Source organism: Peromyscus californicus, unplaced genomic scaffold (genome assembly GCF_007827085.1).
Source record: "Peromyscus californicus insignis strain IS unplaced genomic scaffold, ASM782708v3 Scaffold_5__1_contigs__length_169319896, whole genome shotgun sequence".
NCBI lineage: Eukaryota > Metazoa > Chordata > Mammalia > Rodentia > Cricetidae > Peromyscus > Peromyscus californicus.
Genome location: NW_026294573.1, coordinates 48566974 through 48586592, shown reverse-complemented (window position 1 = coordinate 48586592; position 19619 = coordinate 48566974). Strand labels below are relative to the sequence as shown.

General features: G+C 38.1%; 1 protein-coding gene across 28 annotated transcripts in view; it reads left to right on the top strand.

Annotated features, from left to right (window-relative positions):
• Positions 1–17023, top strand: part of Mier1 (MIER1 transcriptional regulator) — a 59377-nt gene extending 42354 nt beyond the window's left edge. For all 28 annotated transcript variants that reach the window (XM_052718512.1, XM_052718515.1, XM_052718511.1 and 25 more), the window contains 4 exons: positions 883–977; positions 6374–6501; positions 10859–10998; positions 13593–17023. In XM_052718512.1, coding sequence (XP_052574472.1) covers positions 883–977; positions 6374–6501; positions 10859–10998; positions 13593–13921 — 692 coding nt within the window. In that variant the 3' untranslated portion in view covers positions 13922–17023. The remainder of the gene's footprint in view (positions 1–882; positions 978–6373; positions 6502–10858; positions 10999–13592) is intronic.
• The last annotated feature ends 2596 nt before the right edge of the window (positions 17024–19619 follow it).

Here is a 19619-nt window from a genome sequence, read left to right as displayed (position 1 = left end):
ACATAACACATGGAAACAGACACAAATCATTATAAAGAATTATTAAATAGAATTGGGAGATTTATGTCTCTGAACCAAAGTAATGTGGCTGAGGCAGGTGTAATTTATGAGCAATAAAGCTATCGTTGAAACCTGAGTTTTCCCTTTTTTACTCTAAATTTGGCTCCTCTACTACACTGAAAGTACATGTATATCTATAGGCGTGTGTTTCTGTGTAGATTATCTGTTTATATGACGTCAGTCTGAAGGCTCTTTAGCTCTGAGCACCTCACCATATGAGTCTCAGTCCTCATGGCCTGGCAGCAGGCTGAAAAATAGTTGCTGATCTTCAGAGGAGAGTTAGAAGATATTGTTAAATAAAGCCTGTTGTAACTGGACATAATCTACTTAAGGTGAGAATTGGAAGAGAAACTTTTGAGAACAAAGTATTTTTACTAGTGAGTAAACAATTAGATTGTTGAGAGAAGATGAGGTAGGGGGCAGAACATACTTCCATGTAGAGTCCAAAGAAAGAAAGAGCTTACCGAGTTGAAGGCATGGAAAGGTGGCTCATGACAGTTAAGCTGAGAAGAACTGGGGAGAGCTGTGAGAGGTGGCCCACATAGAAGCACTACAAGTTGGAGGCCTGGCTGAAATATAGCAAGACCTTGTCTCCACAAGAAGGAACAAGTGGCCCAAATTTGAGATTGGAAAGTTATGGACCAAATCATTCCAATTTTTATTAAATTGGCAATTTTTATCACTGTGTCTTTTGCAATGGCCAATATTAACACTTAGGAGTAAGATATACTCCCTTAATTTTTTTTATCAGGAAGTTACATTTTTGCTTTCAGTTTCGTTATTGTATATTAACAGTTTGCTTTTATCCCCTCATTTTGTTAGAGGAATTATCTGTGTGGACAGAGGAAGAGTGTAGAAATTTTGAACAAGGGCTGAAGGCCTATGGAAAAGATTTTCATCTGATCCAGGCTAATAAAGTAAGTAATGATTTATTTAAAGTTTTTGTAATATTACAATCTTTTGATTTACACCTAATTAGAATAAGCATACTTAGACTGCCTGACATATTTGTCAGGTGACTTTTTTCATTATACTGTATTTAAGAATTGAATTCATTTATAAGTCTGTTAGTCAACTTCTCTGATTGTGTATGCCTAAATGTAATTACTGAAGGCTGTTTCTATTTTCTGTGACAAGAGGTTTATACATTTTTAAAATAATGTGTTTTTACTCATTCTTTGAGAATTTCGTTCACTATATTATTATCATATTCTATCCTGTCCTCTAACTTTTTCCAGATCCTACCCAATCAATTTTATGTTCTTTCCTTCTAAAGTGCACGTGGGTGCGCGCGCACAGACACATCTACATATACACAAACACAACACCCATGGAGTCGTTTGTCTTAGCTTACTGCTCCTTATTATGGGGCCTACCTCTGAGTTTGGTTAATAGAATTGGTCACTCCATTGAAGAAAACAAATTTTTCTCTTCCAGTGGCTATCAATTGCAAATACCTCTTTAAAGTAATTTTGAAATTTTAAAATATTCTTAACATCAAATTCTCATTGAGAATAATTATTTGTGTAATGCGTGTGTCACAGGACAACTCTGGAGTCAGTCTCTCCTTCCCCTTCTGAAGTCGGTCTACCCACAGGACTTTGGGATTGAACTCAGATTGTCAGACTTGGTGGCAAGCACCTTTACCTGCTGAACCATCTTATTGCCCATGATAAAAATATGTTTTGCCGGGCGGTGGTGGCGCACGCCTTTAATCCCAGCACTCGGGAGGCAGAGCCAGGCGGATCTCTGTGAGTTCGAGGCCAGCCTGGACTACCGAGTGAGTTCCAGGAAAGGCGCAAAGCTACACAGAGAGACCCTGTCTCGAAAAAAACCAAAAAAAAAAAAAAATATATTTTTTATGGTTACCTAAGTCCTAAATGATCTTAAATTTTATTCTTAAGATGATATTTTCCAGAGGTGTCTATCACCATAGACTTAACATGATGATTTGATATCCCATAAATAACAGTCATACAGTATATATCCTAAAGAACTAAATAATAACTTGCAGGTTTGAACATTTAATTCTTTCCAAGGAATTTTTATTATATTATTTATTCATGAGAGTGGGAGGGGCATATGAGAGTCACAGTGCACATACTGTAGTCAGAAGACAGTTTTGTGTAGTGGGTAATGTCAATAGCACGCACCTTTACCTGCAGAGACATCTTGCCAATCTTTGGGCTTTTGTTTTGTTTGTTTGGACATAGAGTCTCATTATCTAACTCTGTCTTGGAACAGACTTAGTCCAAGACTGTCTTGGAACTTAGTATGTAGACCAGGCTGACTTGGAACTCCCAGATCTGCCTGCCTCTGCTTCCCAAGTACTAGTATTAAGGTGTGTGCCACCACACCCGGTGGGGTTTTTTTTTACAACAGAATTCTGAAAGGATTTATAATAGTAACTCCACCATTTTATATAACAGGAAAGAAAATTAGGTGGTTTTGTGGGGAGATTATGATAAAGTTTCAGCACAAATACAGAAACTCATGAGCATTACTTTTCATGAATGTGTTGAGCTAGGCCTTATATATTTCCTTGGAGAGAATTTTTTTTTCAAATCTGATACCTTGTACAGATTGTATGTTTAAGTATTGGACATATATTTGACGCTCCAATTCATTGTTTTTTATTTTTGTTTTTTTCTATTGCTAGAATATAGTTGCTTTGTTTTGACACACTCACTATTAAATGAGAGTTACAGATCTTGTGAATTCACTGCTAATTTTACTTTGCATTTACTACTTTCTTCTTAATATAGTTGCATTTTTATAATTCACATCAAGCATTACTTATGAATTGCCCACCAGTTAAAAAGGAATGCTGCTTTTGCCAAGGACCCAGATTTGGTACCCAGCGCCAATGTTGGGTGGGTGGCTCAAAACCACCTGTAACTTTAGGTCCAGAAGAACTTACACTTCTGGCCTCTATAGGTACCTGCACTCTCATTCACACACACACACACACACACACACACACACACACACACACACACACACACACACACACACCACATAGTTAAAAATAATTATATCTTTTACAAAAGAAAAACATTGATAGTCGAAGAGAAACTTGGAGTTTGAGTGTTTAGAAAAACTTAGACAATGCAATTGGTGTCCAAAGTGAGGAGCCCAATATGTCCAAATTTGATACAGTCAGCACTCTGGGGAAAAGTTGTGTTAACTGGTGACTGACTGCATGTTCCTGAATTTGTTTTAAAACCCATTTTGCAGGTTGAAAAGTACATTTTATTTTTTCTGGTATTCCTTGTATACTGCTAACCAAACTGTTGGGTTACCTCTGGGGGCATCTCTGGAGTGTAACTGAAAGTGCAGAAGCAAAGCCCCACCAGTGTGACTTCAAAAATCTTTTAAAAACTCATTAGCTGACTTGAAACCATGAACCAAAGTTTCAGCATGTGCCTTACTAAGAAAATAACTGGCTGGGCGGCAGTGGGGCACTCCTTTAATCCCAGCACTTGTGATGCAGGCGGATCTCTGTGAGTTCGAGGCCAGCCTGGTCTACAGAGCAAGATCCAGGACAGCCAGAACTATTACACAGAGAAACCCTGTCTCGAAAACATCATCATCATCGTAATATAACTGATTTCTTTATAAATGTTGAGTGGGATCTTTTAATGCTGTTAAGAGTCATCTGGCCTATGTTCTACTTAGTTGCTCTAGTGAACAAAGGGAGGACAGTGATTCTTTGAGGGTTGAATGTGAAAATATTGAAGTTCTGTCATAGGCTCATTTCATGAAGATTCTGTATTGTGGTAATAGCATGCCCCAAGATGTCTAGGTTTTTGCGTCAGTAAATTACAGCTGACTTGAAATCATTCTTTAGGAAGCAAAACAAAAAAGAGCTTGAAAGAATTTTTTTTTAATGTATATTGATTGGCATTTTACCTGCTTGTGTGTGCCATATGTGTGCCTGTTGCCTCAGGAGGCCAGAAGAGGGCATCAGGTTCTCTGATGATTGAGAGAGAGCCACTATGTGGATGGATGCTGGAAATGGAACCTGGGACCTTGGGATACTCTAAACCACTAAATGCCATTTCTCTATTTTCTTGAAAGGACTTTTTAAAAGCCCTTACTGCTTTACAACTTTAATCAAGTTTAAGCAGAGGGGAAGAAAGGGGGGAAAAAAATCTATGTTAGGTAAGTTAAGGGTATCCTCAATAGTAGATGAAATCAATGCCGAAAATTTTTTTTTTAACATTTTGTTTCCTTCCAGAGCACTACTCCATGTGCCTTTTTCTCTTTGAAGCGCGCAGTGTTTTATTCTTTTCCATCAACTTCTCCAGCTCTCCAAGGCAGTAGCAATGAAGGAGATTTCCAGCATTTTTTGTTGATCATGGCATGTATATGCTGTTACCTTCTTGGTCCCTTAACCTCTGTCTCCTTTGCTTTTATATCCTATACATACGTGTATATACACATAAAAATTTACGTCTAGATTTTTATATAAGAGAAATTGAATTTCCCCTTCTTAGTCTGGCTTATTTTGTTTAACATAAGATCTCAGTCCATCTATTTTTTTTACAATGTCATAATTTCACTTATTCTTTTCTACAGCTAAATAAAATTGTATTGTGTATCTGCATATTTTTATATCCATTCATATGTTGGTGGGCATCTAGACTGGTTTCATTAATTGGCTGTTGTGAATACTATAGCAATAAACATGGGTAAGCAAGTTATCTCTGTGATGTGCTGACTTAGAATCCTTGGGTATATACCTCGGGATAACAGGTGGGTCCTATTATAGCTCAGTTTTTTGGTTTTATCTGGAGTCTCCATACTGATTTCCATACTAGTTTTATCAGTTTACATCCCCATCAAGAAGTGTGTAAGTGTCCTCTTTTTTACATCCTGGGGCATTTGTTTCCCTATATCCAGCCAGCATTTGTTGTCACTTGTTCTTGTTGCTTATTTTTTGTGAAGAGCCTTTCTGACTTGAGTAAGATAGAGATTAAAAGCAGTTTTAGTGTGTATTTCCTTGAAAGCTAAGGCTCCTGAATACTTGGTATTTATTGGCCATTTTAGAATTCATTATATATTCTAAATAATTAATCCACTTCAGATAAATAGATGGCAAAAGTTTTCTGCATTTTGTAGGTGGTTTCTTTACTCTGCTGATAGTTTCATTTGAGCGCGGCAGCTTTTAATTTCAAGCAATCCTCTTTGTCAATTCTTCAGCTTGTTTCTTGTGTTGGTAGAGTCCTTTTTAGAAGGGCTTCACCTGCACCTATAATGTCAAAAGTTACCTGTGGTTTTTTACCTCTGGCATTTCAGAGGTTCAGATTTTATATTAAGGTCTTTGATTCATTTTGAATTGATTTTTCTACAAGGTTCGAGGTTCAGATTTGATTTCATGCTTCATTGTGGGAAATCATTTATAAGAGAATTTAAGGCTGGGCGGCGGCGGTGGCAGCGCACACCTTTAATCCCAGCACTCGGGAGGCAGAGCCAGGCGGATCTCTGTGAGTTCGAGGCCAGCCTGGTCTACAAAGTGAGTTCCAGGAAAGGTGCAAAGCTACACAGAGAAACCCTGTCTCAAAAAAAAAAAAAAGAGAGAGAGCGAGAGAGATATTTAAATGTAGATTCCCTTGATAATCTGTGAGTAAAAGCATTTGTTCTTTGTATTCATTTTAACCTAATTGTCACTCTTATTTGCGTTAGAGGAATACTTGTTTTATTGTAAAATATTGGAGTGGAGCTCTCTTTGAATTTAAAATAGAATGCTAACTATCTTATATAGTTATTGAAGTATTATTTTTCTCAATGGATTTAGAAAGGTTTTCAGCACAGTTGCTGTTGTTTGTATTTCATACATAATATGTTTGATTGTCATGTATATTAACTAAAGAGTAGCTTTTTTTTTTTCCAGTCTGTCTTAGTGTTTCTATTGCTGTGGTAAAACACTGTGGTTTATTTGGCTTATACTTTCACATTACAGTACCTTATTGTCATTGAAGGAAGTTTGAGGTAGAAATTAGAGGCAGGAACTGCAGCAGAAACCATAAAGGAACACTGCTTACTGTATTGTTCCTCAGTGCTTGCCCCATTTGCTTTCTTATACAACTCGGAACCCCCTGCCCAGGGTTGGCACCACCCATCTCAATCAAGAAAATGGTCCACAGACTTGCCGGTAGACCAGTCTTATGGAGGCATTTTCTTAGTTGAGTCCCTCTTCCCAGTGACTTGTTTCAAGTTGACGTAAAACTATCCAACACAGACTTGAGAGGTTTTTTGAAGTGGCACTGTTAGGATACTATTCTTAAAAACAAGCCTTTGTTTCTTACAGGTCCGAACAAGATCAGTTGGTGAATGTGTAGCATTCTATTACATGTGGAAAAAGTCTGAGCGTTATGATTTCTTTGCTCAGCAAACAAGATTTGGAAAAAAGAAATATAATCTTCATCCTGGTGTAACGTGAGTTGTTTTCTAAGCTTTCTTGGATTTTTCTTTAAAGAATTTTGAATTTCGTAGTCCTTCAAAATACAGTTTCTGTTAGTTTCAAAACTTATTGTCTCTTGACATGTAAGGCATGCAGACTTTATTGTCTTTAAAAAGCCATTATACATGTTAAGACAACAAGCATTAAACCAAGATTTAGAGTGCAGATTTTCATTAGATATCTTAAAATTGAAAAGGACAGTGTTAATATTTAATTTAATTTAATTTATTTATTTTTGAAGCAAAATCTTGCTGGCCTCATTCTTACCAATTTTGTCAACCTTCCAAGTGCCAGGATTGTATATGTGCATCACCACCACCACATCTGGCTTTAGTTTTAACCTTCGAAAATAGTAAAAATAGGACCAAGACAAACTTCTAAAATCTGTTGGGCTATATAACCTGTAGAGGGCCATAAAAAAGGTAGGGAAGTTAAATTTTCCCTGTGCAGTCTCTTTTGATCTTTGGAACTAAAACAAGATTTGAATGTAGATAATTGTCAGGTTAAATTATATTCTTGTTTGTTAGACATAACTTTTCCTTGCTGTCCCGAATCTTCTAGGACATATTACAGAAGTAATGCATAATAATAGTAATGTACCTCTAACATTCTGATTGACAGTCATGGTAGCTGTAATCACACTGTGCATGTGTCTTACCTGCCTAAATACAATCCTGACATGTGAAGTTCTTTTAGCTTCATTCAAGCTGTGAGTAGTTGAGGTCAGTGTGCACTAGTACAGATGTCCTCAAGCTACTTTACAATGATGTGCTTGTTACGTATATTGAATTATATTTTTCCAAACTCCTAGGCCATAGTGTTTCTTTGTTATGTTTATTTATACCTAGATGTCTGTATTGAGTACTTCCTCAGACCAGGCATTCTAGAGCCCAAAGCAAAATAAACTAAAAAAGTATAAATGAGGGCTGGGGTTAAAACTTAGTGTTAGAGTGCTTACCTAGTCTTTTGAAGGCCCTGGGTTCATCTCCAACACCACTCCCAAGCAAGGGAATAAATGAGTGTGATCCACCTTTGTCAAAAGACAGTGAGCTCCTTACCTCTCCTGTTCTCCACTTACTCAGAATTGGTGATCATTAGAATGGAATTTCATATAAAGGAGCATTATAAACTTTATCACTGCTTGATAAGCAGTTAAAAATAATTTAATGAATTTAATTTGATAGCTTAATTCATAACTTTTAAGTACTTACTAAATTTATTTTTTCTGGATTCAAGCTCTAAGATGTAGGACTAGATGTATCCCTCCCTCCTTTCCCTATTTCAGAAACAACGTTTAGATGTGATGAAGGTGTCATCATTAGCATAAACAGACATACCATGTGCTGTGCTAGGTCAGACTCCTGGCTCATCCATTTCTTTTTCAGATTGCCTTAGCAGAGGAATGTGCTAAGGGCTTGGCTTAGTTGGCTCTGTGATGTCCAGTGCAGTAGAGTAGACAGGGGTGGACCACCAATCATTTTAGGTTCTCTGATAGTCTCTTACAGTTTCTGAAAACTTTTTGAAGGTATTTAACATCTTAATTTCTCCTAAGATTAAGTTTTCTGTAGGTGGACAGACCACAATTAAAGTAACCCACACTTTGTTTTTTCTAAGGTATGCGTTAATACCTGTCTTGTGTCAGAATGGAATGAAGTCACAGATGTGTGTGGTTTTCCCCTGGGGCACAATCACCGTGCTTTTGTGGAATGTACTTTTACTCCTTTGTGCTTCTCTGAACTTTGTCTGTCTGCCTGTCTGCCTTTTTTTCCTAAAAGAACTACAGCATTTTCTTTGCAGGTGTAGTATACTTTCTATAAAAAGCAGTGACCAGCTAGGTGTGGAATCTCACACCTGTAATCTCAGCATTCAGAAAGCTGAGATGGGAGGATTTCCATGAGTTCGAATCTAGTCTGGGCTGTCAGTATCAGGTCAGGTGAGGCTACATAGCAAGACACTATCTTACAAAATAAATTGTAAAAATTGAAAAGAAGTAATGACCAGACTACGTTATTATTCATGTGGTGAGAAATTGTGATTTTCTGTAAGAACTATTTCTGACCTGCTTGCATTTTCTGCTAATGGTTCTATCTTAAAGTGGTTGTATAAGACATATGTAATGCCTTAGAGCAGTGGTTCCCAGCCTTCCTAGTGCTTCCACCTTCTAATACAGTTCCTCATGTTGTAGTGACTGCAAACATAAAATTATTTTCATTGCTACTTCATAACTGTCATTTTGCTACTGTTAGGAATCATAATGTAAATATCTGTCTTTTTTAATGGTCTTAGACAACCCTTGTGAAAGGATTGTTTAACACCCACCCTCCCCAGGGGTCACAGCCTACAGGTTGAGAACCACTGCTTTAAGAAACACTTGTGAATTTCTTTCCCCTTGTTTTTAAGTTCATGTTAGACTAAGTGCCTTATCTTAAGAGTCCTTGTTAAGTTTTTCAGTTTTGTTACTTCCCTTATTACCAGATTGAAGTGCATTTGCCCTTCCTGCCACAGCCTCTGAGAGCTCCACTACAGTTGACCCCTAGTTACCACCTGGAGGGATTAAGAGCCACATTCAAATTGGAGCTTTTGCTATTCCAAATAATTCTTAAAAGTCCAGTTACCTGAACTTGAGCACTCTTAGCTTTCTGACTTGTTCTACCTGACTTCCTTTCTAAGCATTTAGGATTACATTAATACAAAGATGGTGGTTATTGTTTTTTTCACAGTATCGTTGCCATGTTCAAAAATTGTACATAATTTTGATGTCTTTTCATCTAGCTTTCTTTTGAATGGCTTTTTAACATCCTCCAATATTCATTCCCTCTAAGTTTTGTTTATTTCTAGTAATTCCTTCTCATGTAGTTAGTGCCTATTCTTTTTGCCTTAGCTTCTCAAAGGGTTGATAGTCATCTTAACTGTTCCTATTAATGTGTGTTTCAGATTGGTTCTTTGGTTGATTTTTTAATGACAGTGTAGAGCACAGAGCTGGAACATTGTAAAAGCCATTACATATATAATGTTAAGAATGTTGCGTTGATCAGTTTCTGCTTACAATATGTTTCTGTGATACATGTTTGTTTTGTGTGTGCACCAAACAACAACCTCTTGGGTGTTGTTTTTCAGGAAGTACCCATCAAGTTTTTTTAGACAGGGTCTGGGTCTTTCCTTGGAACCAAAGTGTAGCTGGAGAATTTCTCTGCAGCTCCCGCCAAACCCCGCCAGTCCCAGAGCCCACTTACAAAATAAACACACAGAGACTTATATTGCTTACAAACTGTATAGCTGTGGCAGGCTTCTTGGTAACTGTTCTTATATCTTAAATTAATCCATTTCTACAAATCTATACCTTGCCACTTGGCTCGTGGCTTACCGGCATCTTCACATGCAGTTTGTCATGGCGGTGGCTGGCAGTGTCTCTCCCACTCAGCCTTTCACTTCCCAGAATTCTCCTCTCTCCTTGTCCCGCCTATTCTTCCTGCCTGGCCACTGGCCAATCAGTGTTTTATTTATACAGAACGATATCCACAGCACCCAAGGCTTGCCCTGACTGTCTGGCTTGGCTAGTGAGCTGCAGGTATCCAACATCTCTACTATCCAGTCCTGGAGTTACAGGTGTATGACCATGTTCCAGTTGGACTTTACAAAAACAGCAGCCAACCCACAGGCCACAGTCTGCCACTTTCATGTGTAATACAATAACTATGTGTGTAAATATGACACATGGGACTTATCTGTATTTCATTTTTTAAAATAACCCTCAGACAAGTATTTAGCCCTTTTTTTCTAACCTCAGCCCAGTGTCAGTGATCCTCAACTATAGTTCAGGAAGTAGTAATGAAGTTATAAATAAGCCTGTCTGCAACAAGGTACTGATAGGTGACCAGCAAATATGCCCAGGACTTAACCCATTATGGTACAGATCTGGCAGAAAACTGATCTGTATGGTGGCTGTCAGGGATCATCCTTTGTGTTAGGTCTCAGTTGCACCTTCAGGTGTTGCCTTCAGGAATCTGAAAACTAGTCTGCATCTGTTCAGAAATCACCCTGTACCCCCAATGACATCATCCTCACCTCTTTACATACACACACTCCAGCTTCAGTTGAGCACTTTTGAGCCTTTCTGTGCACAGTTTAAAGTCTTTACATTTTCCTTTGTGTAGCACCTTCATACATCTCCCTTCAAATACATAGCCAAAAGAAGCTTCCGAAGTCGGTGTTTGGATCCTGGTACAATCAGGACGTTATGTGTTGACAGTGGAATATATATTTAACTCAACTAATTTTAATATTCACCATTTTATTTAAGGAAATAATTGTATTATTTAACTTAATCTTAAGGGATTACATGGATCGTCTTTTGGATGAGAGTGAAAGTGCTGCTTCAAGCCGAGCACCATCCCCTCCCCCTACTGCATCAAATAGTAGTAACAGCCAGTCGGAGAAAGAAGATGGCACTATCAGCAATAGTAATCAAAATGGTAAGCAACCAGGAAATACACCTAGTTCTTCATAGTGACGGACACATAGAATGGCTCAAGGGAATTTACTTTAAACTCTAGAGTCTGAAAATATAAACATGAAAGATCAGCACACATACATCCAAACACACTCCGTAGAGTAATTGGACAGAGTTCTTAGTGACATCATAAACTGAAATCTATGAAGCAAGCTACACAGGGATCGTTACTTTCAGTAAATTTGTGTTTGGTAGCATCTCCTTACCTGAGTGGGATAATGCCTAGATATGAGTACTGCTTTAACTTTTAGACAAATCCAGGCATCAGAAACACATTTATTTTTCAAATAGTTTGAGAACTTGTAACATGAACTATAATCATAAAGACAAAAAGTAGATTAATAAATGAATTTTAAATATTTGACTTTGCATAATGCCCTTGAAAAGTGAGCACATGTAAAGCAGCTCTCAGCCTGGGCTTGGGTGTTCTGCAGAACCATTTACACACACACACACACACACACACACACACACACACACACGAAAGCATTCTTCATTCAGAGTATATGAAGGACCATCTGTAAGAGCTGTTCCAAGAATTATTTTGATTTCTACTTTAATTGTCCCTAGTAAGAAGAATATTATTTAGCAGAAAATAGCAAGCATTTTTCTACAGCATCCTTGTGGGGAAGAAACTGGAGTTAAAAGCTTTCAAACTGGGGAGAGCCATGGAGAACGTACTAGAGAAAATGCCAAAGCTTTGACCTCAAACTCTCACTACAGTTGCATACTTATTACTTAGTTCATTTCATGGTCCTTTTCTATACTTCTCCCTTGAAGAATAAGCTGGCCAGACAGGATGTGGGTCTCAGCAGCCATGCATGGGTCTGAGACTGTTTGTTAGACTGCTGTTCTGCAGTCAGCTGCCCTTTCCTTTATAGAGATTTGAGGTGCAGTTTGACTGGAACATGGACCTGAGGGAGGTGCTCAGGGAGTTGAGAATGTCAGTCCTTTTGTCTGTTTTTAACATCTTACGAAGCAACCCTTTCTTCTATGAGAAAGCACTATTAGGGTAAGATAATTTTTACAAATGACCTAGAAAATGCTGTTTAGCTCAGAAGAAATACAATAGAGATTTTCAGGTTTTCCAAAGAAAGGCTAGAACTTTTTAATCTTAATTTTTATATATATATTTTTTAATTTTTTATCTTTATTTCTTGTGGGACGCCAGCTGCCACCTTTTAAAAGGGTTCCTATGAGGAGGAGAGAGGATAAGAAATATCAAATAGAAAGATAGCGAAGAGCAGAAAGACAAACACAGAATAGCTTCAGGAGGACGTGGGTCAACACCCAGCACACTTCCGCCTCTTCAAAAGGGCTTTTAAAACAATGCCAAGGGGCAGAGCAAAAGACCTCCCCCTTGCTAGCTCAAAGCACACTGCACAGCCAAGTGTAGACCCTTCCAAACACCTAGTAACCACACCTGTGGTCAAATCATCCCCTTATTCAGCCCTGCTGGGTAAAGCAAGCTCAGATTCTCTGACCCTGAGTAAATTCTCACTAGGAAACCTCTCTGGGTCTCTACAGTTTCTTTTATATAAAGGACTTTAAACTAATGCACTGAAATAATGTTAGTTATTTTTTACTTGATCAGTTTAACTTAGCTTTTTGGACAGGCTAGTACAGAATTCTTTAATGTTATATGATACATAGTTCTTGTATGCGTTCAAGATTTGGATACATATTGAACTGAGAAAAATTATTTTCTTTGACCAAAATATAATCTTTGAGACCCATCCTTTATGTTGAATATTTTTCACATAATTAAGATTTCATTATCTCCAGTGATGTGTGCCGAGTGGGCTTTGTATTACTAAAATTTGTGTTCCATTTTGTAGTCAGCTCTTGATCTTTCTGCTACTTGCTTTAATTAGAATAATTTTACTTTTCCTGCCTGTTGTGGAAGAATAGGGACTTGCTACATGCAATCCAGAAAGATCTCAGACTCTCCATGTTTCAGATCCTATCTCTTGTGGGAACAATGTCAGTCAGTATGTTCCTACATAGTAATACTTGGGATTCTTCTTTGAATATTTTTTTTCATTTAATGTATGTGTGTGCTTTGTATGCATATATATCTATGTACCATGTGTATGAGAACTGAGGAAACTGGGAGAGGGTGTTAGATCCCGGAAAGTAGAGTTACAGGTTGTGAGCCTCCATGTGGATTCTGGGACCTGAACCCGGCTCCTCCTCTTAGTGCACCAAGCATTCTCAACCACCAAGCCATCTCTGCAGCCCCCTAGGATGCTGTTACTATATGTCTGATTCTGTTCTTTGCCTTAAAATCCATTGCTTAAGTTTATCTTCACAATGACTGTGTAACATGCACTTGCTTTGGGTCTCGTGGTGTGTAAGGAAACTGATGGGTAGCCTGCGAAGACTTGGCTAGGTATCACCTGCTAAGCAGTAGAGCCACACTTCACACCATGAGTATGTTCAGATTTGGTGCTTTCCTTGTTCCTCAGTGAGAACTCCTGTTGTAGCAGCTATTTTAGAATAGTTGATGAGTTTAGCTTTTTTCATTAAGTGTCATTTATCTTTCTCCAAATGTAGGTGTGTCATCTAATGGACCAGGAGAAATACTAAACAAAGAAGAAGTAAAAGTTGAAGGCTTACATGTTAATGGACCAACAGGTGGAAATAAGAAACCACTTCATACCGATATAGACACTAATGGTTATGAAGCAGATAACCTGACCACTGACCCAAAACTTGCCCATATGACTGCAAGAAATGAAAATGATTGTGATGAAAAAAATGAGAGGCCTGCCAAAAGGCGACGGGTGAACAGCAGTGGGAAAGAGAGTCCGGGTTCGTCTGAGTTCTTCCAGGAGGCAGTCTCGCATGGAAAGTTTGAGGAACATGAAAACACAAACGACTAAGTCCTAGACCTGTGTTACTTTCTTTGCAGTAAATTCTGGTGTGACTACAATTTTCAGGGTTGGTGGGTGACCTTTAGAAAGCTGATTCCTTGAAGTAGTTGGTTCAATCTTGGTGTTTGAATTGAGTCCTCACGTTAAGAAATGGGATTCATAGTTCCACCTTTTGCAAGTTCTTTTACTTCAAATTGTTGAAGACCTCTTTAAGGATACAAAAACATTGGTAAATTTGAATGACCCAAAGACTTACCTGTACCTTCTCATTTGAGATACTAATCATAAATTTGACTAAAAGGTAATTTTTCCTTATTTTTAAGAGGAAGAATAGTCGGGGAGGGGGGGGAACAAGTTTGGGTTTCTGCTCAGTACCAATTTTTTGATTATCTAGAAATGTCTTTACAACAGTCATTTTTCTCTCCTTACAAACTGAACTAAGGAAACCCTCATGAATCCTGAAGGTTATGCTAGCATGATTTTTATATGTAGAAGTTAAAATAAACCAAGTCAGGTTTGTATTTGTAAAATTGTTGACATCAATGATGTCTTTCCATATTCTTATCTGGGCTTAAGAAATACATTCTGTATTTTTCCAGATTCTTTGTAGCCTTTGAAAGATTTTTACAGTACATATGTCTTGACTGAGCTGTCCTTTCTTAATACAAAAGCTTGTATAATTTTCTTAACTTGTACAGTTGGTAAACTTTTATGAGAGGAACTGATATTCTGAGTCTGTCAGCTTTCATTTTATTTTGCTAAGATTTTTCTAATGAATTTTTAAGTGTGTGTAGTTAACCAAGTCATGTTTCTTATCCAGGTGGTAAAAAGCATTCATAAAGAATTATAAACATATTTTTTTTCAAACTTCTACCTATGGACAAATAATTTGGGGCCTCTGGAGTTCAGCATGATACTCAGACTGCAAGCTTGTGTGCATTTGCTATAATTTTCCAAATTATTTTTGAAGCAAAACAAAGACTTACTGTTAGCTTAAATGCGTAAATGTATTGTGCTGAATAGAATCCTGTTCTGTTACTCTCGTGCACTATAAGATTTTCCATTGTTTTCATTAAGTCAACAGAAAGGAAAGGCCAGGTGATTTTGAAATATTGTCACATCTATAATAACTATTGACAGGTAGCAATATTGATTTTTATGAGAAAATAATGGTTTTAAGAATTTTCAGACCTTTCCAGTTACAATCCAGTTTGTCAGATTTGATACTGTTTTTCCAAAATGAAACAGATACAAAATTATCCTTGTTCTGTGTGGTTTTTTAAAAGGATTATCTGTGTGCACTAGCCTTGTAAGGATGGGTGGTGCCATTTTATTTTCAGTCTAAAAGTCTTCTTATAAAATGTAGTTTTATACAGCTGATAGACCAATCTATCTCCAAACTTTTTTTATTAAAGGATTATTAGCTATCTTTTTCTCCCACAGACATATCCCCAAATGCTGCTTTCAGTTTGTTCCCAGCCCTCAGTTTAAGAGCCAATGCTTTAAAGACAGATATGTAGTCCCTTTACTGGGTCAGTTGTCTGATGCAGCTTGGGTAAAGGTTTGCACTGAGAATGACCGTCCAGGCCTCATCCCTCAGAGTGTTCTTACGTTGGTCCAGACTGCTTCCCTTAACCAATGGGAATAGCTTTTTCTTTTCCCCAATCAGTATTGGAAGCCACTTTGACAACACATCCTATAATATACATATACTGTTTTTGCATAAATACCCAGTAAATCAGTTTCAGATGGAAGTACTGAGAAGCATGAGGGGGTTTTGTTTGTTTGTTTCTTTGTTTCTTTGTTTTACTGAGAAAAAATTAATTTATCCAGAATGGCAGTAGGTCAGGTAGCTTTAGCAAATAGCCATGGCCCCTGTCTCCCTACCCACCCCACCCATATCTCCCCCCCCCCCCTCGCTTCTCTCTCCCCTCTCTCTCCTCTCCCCCCCCCCCCTTCTTTTCCTTTCTTTTTTAAGACAGAGTCTCACTGTGTAGCCCAGGCTGGCCTGGAACTTACAATTCTTCTATCTCAGCCCCCTGATACTGAGGTTGGAGGTATTTCCCACCACACTCAGCTATAGTCTTATTTTCTAAAGCATATTTTATTAAATGAATCCAGGCCATCCTAGCTCTTTGTCACAGATGGTCTAAAAAAATGTTTTAAAAGAACAGTGATGTCGTGCTTCTCAATCATTGCAATATTGGAGGTGTCATGTCCACCTTTTTAAAGATCCATCTGGTGTGCAAGTTTGTGGAGTTCTTGAAACTTGTTACAGGAACATTTTAAGGAAATTCTCAGGCATGATGGCAAGTGTGCCAGATGTATAAATGTTAATAAACCTTAGTTTTCTTTTTAAAGTATGCATAATGAAAGACATTCCACTAATACGTGATGCTCAGCTTTTCCCAAATACTTTATTGTGTTCTGTGTTTCTACAGGGATTTTACCCTTGGTTCTTCAATGCAACCACTGTAACTTGAGAAGTCATTGCACTATTTAAACATCTTGACAATATCATGAATCTAATTTGCTTAAGATTTAGTACTTTTCATAACTCTTGAGCTCTTAATTAGTTGAGATGAGAAAAGAAGCCTTTCATTATGGGCAGGGGATGTAGCTCAGTTGGTTGAATGCTTGCACCAGCATGCGTGAAGCCCTGGGTTCCATCCCCAGTACCACATAAACTAGGTGTGGTGGTGCACACCGATAATCTCAGCACTTGGGAGGTGGAGGCGGGAGAGTCAGAAGTTCAAGGCCATCCTCAAGTACACAGTGAGTTTGAGGTCAGCCTGGGATACCTGAGACACTGTCTCAAAAAGAAAAGTTTTTGTTGGTAGTTATGTAGGTCCTAGCAAAGCACTGTCATTTTCATTTGGAATATATAATGTTTTATGATGTATTCTCAATAAGGTTCAAAATCTGTAACTCAGTTCAACAAAATCTGTTGAGCTTTAAAATGTATTTGAAGTAATATTTAAGTAGGCATTCAAAATTATGAATTAGATGTTTTTAAATTTCTGCATAATAATTTTGCACTGTAAAATATGTCCCTTCTCCCATTTCCTTCTGCCATTCTGATATGCTCATTAAAATATTTTTGTAAACATACTTGTGTGATGTGATATAGATTTTTTGTTCAGTTTCACTCTTTTTATATCAGTTATTAATCTCTATGGTTTAGGGTACACACAGTGCAGGTGTGTAACATCCCTGTTGCCTCCACGCCCAGCACAGTGCACCGAACAGTTTTTAGTGGCTCTTGGTTTTAGGTACCTGACGCTGGATGATTATTTTCTGCCTCTCTTTAGGCTTCTTTTTTTATAGACAGTGTCTGGTTTGTTTTTTTTGTGGACAGGGTCTATCTATTATGTAGCCCTGACTGTCCTGGAAAAATCTATGTAGATAAGCCTGGCTTCAAACCTGGAGATCTCCCTGCCTCTGCCTCCCAAGCATTGGGATCAAGGCTGTGCGCCCAGCCTACTTAGACATGTATCCCAAACTGACTTTGGTCTTCTGTCTGAAGTGATGGAATTTAAAATGAGTACCACTGTACCTAGAAAGGGGGTATACTTTTGTCTTTTATTCTCCCCAGACAGGCTTTACTCCGAAGACCTCCATTACCCTCTTTTTTCTCTGAACTATATAATTAAAAATACTTAGTTCCTCTCTTTTTCAATGAAGTTCATATCACACTTTTTGCAAGATTTGTTTTGTCACAATACTTACTTTTCTATGGGCAAGTAATCTAGGGTGGCACTTGGAATACCTGAGTGTTGGTTCACTTTCATAGCCAACAGTCTAAGTGTACTGGCTAGCATACCCATGTGTGTAACTGACAGTCATCAGTATCAGCCAGATATGCTTTCCCAATGTCATTTATAGTCATTGAAATGGCATTGTCAGAATCTACAGCACATGGGAAGAGTGACTTCAGATTTTAATCTTGATTTTTATTTTTAACTGAATGATTTCTTTCTCTCTTTATGTCTCATAATTCTGGTTCCTTGGAAAAATCTACCATAAAAATCCAGGGTTCTTCAAAATCTTATACAGGATGGTCTACCCAAGTTAACCTGATTTCATGTATTTTATTATCTGAATTGACTTCTTCCTACCTCACCCCCAGTGTAGGATGTATAATAGGATGTATTTTTTTTTAATAAATAATTTGAACAGATTCAAAGGCTACCTGTTAGAACCTGTTAGTTCTAGCTCCTGGGAGGTAGAAGCCAAGGGATTGGATCAAAGTTCAAGGTCTTTGCCTGCCTACACAGCAATTATGAGGTCAGCTTGGGCTAAATGAGACACTGTTAAATTCTATATATATACATATGTATGTACACACAGTCTGGTGCAGAACATTGGAGCTGTGCAAATTTGAACCATATTCCAATTTTCCTCCATCTAAACTGATGAGGCTGTTTTTTCAGAGGACCCTAGGTTTGGTTCTCAGCACCCACATGGTGACTCAAAATATAACTCTAGGACCAAGGGATCTGGCAGTCTCTTCTCAATTCTTTGAGCACTGTAGGTAAATGATACATAGATATGCATGCAGGTGAAACACCCATACACAAAATTTTAAGAACTGGCTAATTTTTGTTATATTCCCATATATCCTCCAAATCCAGCAAATGTTTGGGTCTGGTGCCAGGCACTAAGCTTCTGGCTTCAGAAACTCTCATGTCTTACAGACAAGTGATAGGGTCAAAATAAGCACTCTAGGAACAGCAGGGGTGAAGTTGAGAAATTGAGTTTACCCACAACTTTGCCGAAGAACTCTAATGTGATTGGACTTTATTTGAACCATGTTCTGAATAATGACAGATTTTTTTTATTAATTATGAAAGATTGGTGTTAGCTTAGTCTTGTTCCCAACTAGCTCTTAAAACTTAACCCATTTGTATTAGTCTACATTCTGCCACATACTGTATGTCTGACTTCCTCTGGTTCTTGTGAAATCCTGCCTCTCTAATTCCTTCCCAGAATTCCTATCTGCCAGGAAGTCCCACCCATCCTCTCCTGTATAGCTATTGACCATTCAGCTCTTTATTAAACCAATCAGAAAGCGCCTCAGCAGAGACACATCTTCAGTGTACAAAAAGATTCTCCTACAACACTCTAGCTAAAATGTGTTTTCTTCAATTTAAGATGTGTTAGAAACTGACCAATGTGAAATAAGTGTTTGGTTGCTCTACTCCTTTTGTTTGTTTTGGGTTTTGAGACAGTTTCTCTGTGAGCCCAGCTGTCCTAGACCTTGTTCTCTAGACCAGGCTGGCCTGGAACTTAAAAGAGATCCACCTGCCTCTGCCTCCCGAGTGCTGAGATTAGAGGCGCGGGCCATCACCACCCAGAACCATTCACTTTTAGTACCTACTACAGAGCGGGTTGTATTGAACAGCTGTGTATAGTTCAGTGCTGTCTGGTGAACAGTGTGTGCAGAGGACCACTCAGTGTGGCCTAATGGAGGTCTGGTCTGGTGGTTAAACATAACGGTTTTCTCATCCTTGTTTACATTGGTTGGCTAAATCGACTCAATATGTTCTGGACACTGAAAGGTAGTTTGCAGTGGAGTTCGGGTAATTCCAAGAGAAGGGATTTTTGTGCCTCCTTTTGAAAGCAGGTGGACTTTGAAGTACCTTGAGGACTGTATGGTTAGCTTTGGAAGGAGGGGATTCTGGGCCCTGACTTGAACAGCTTCAGA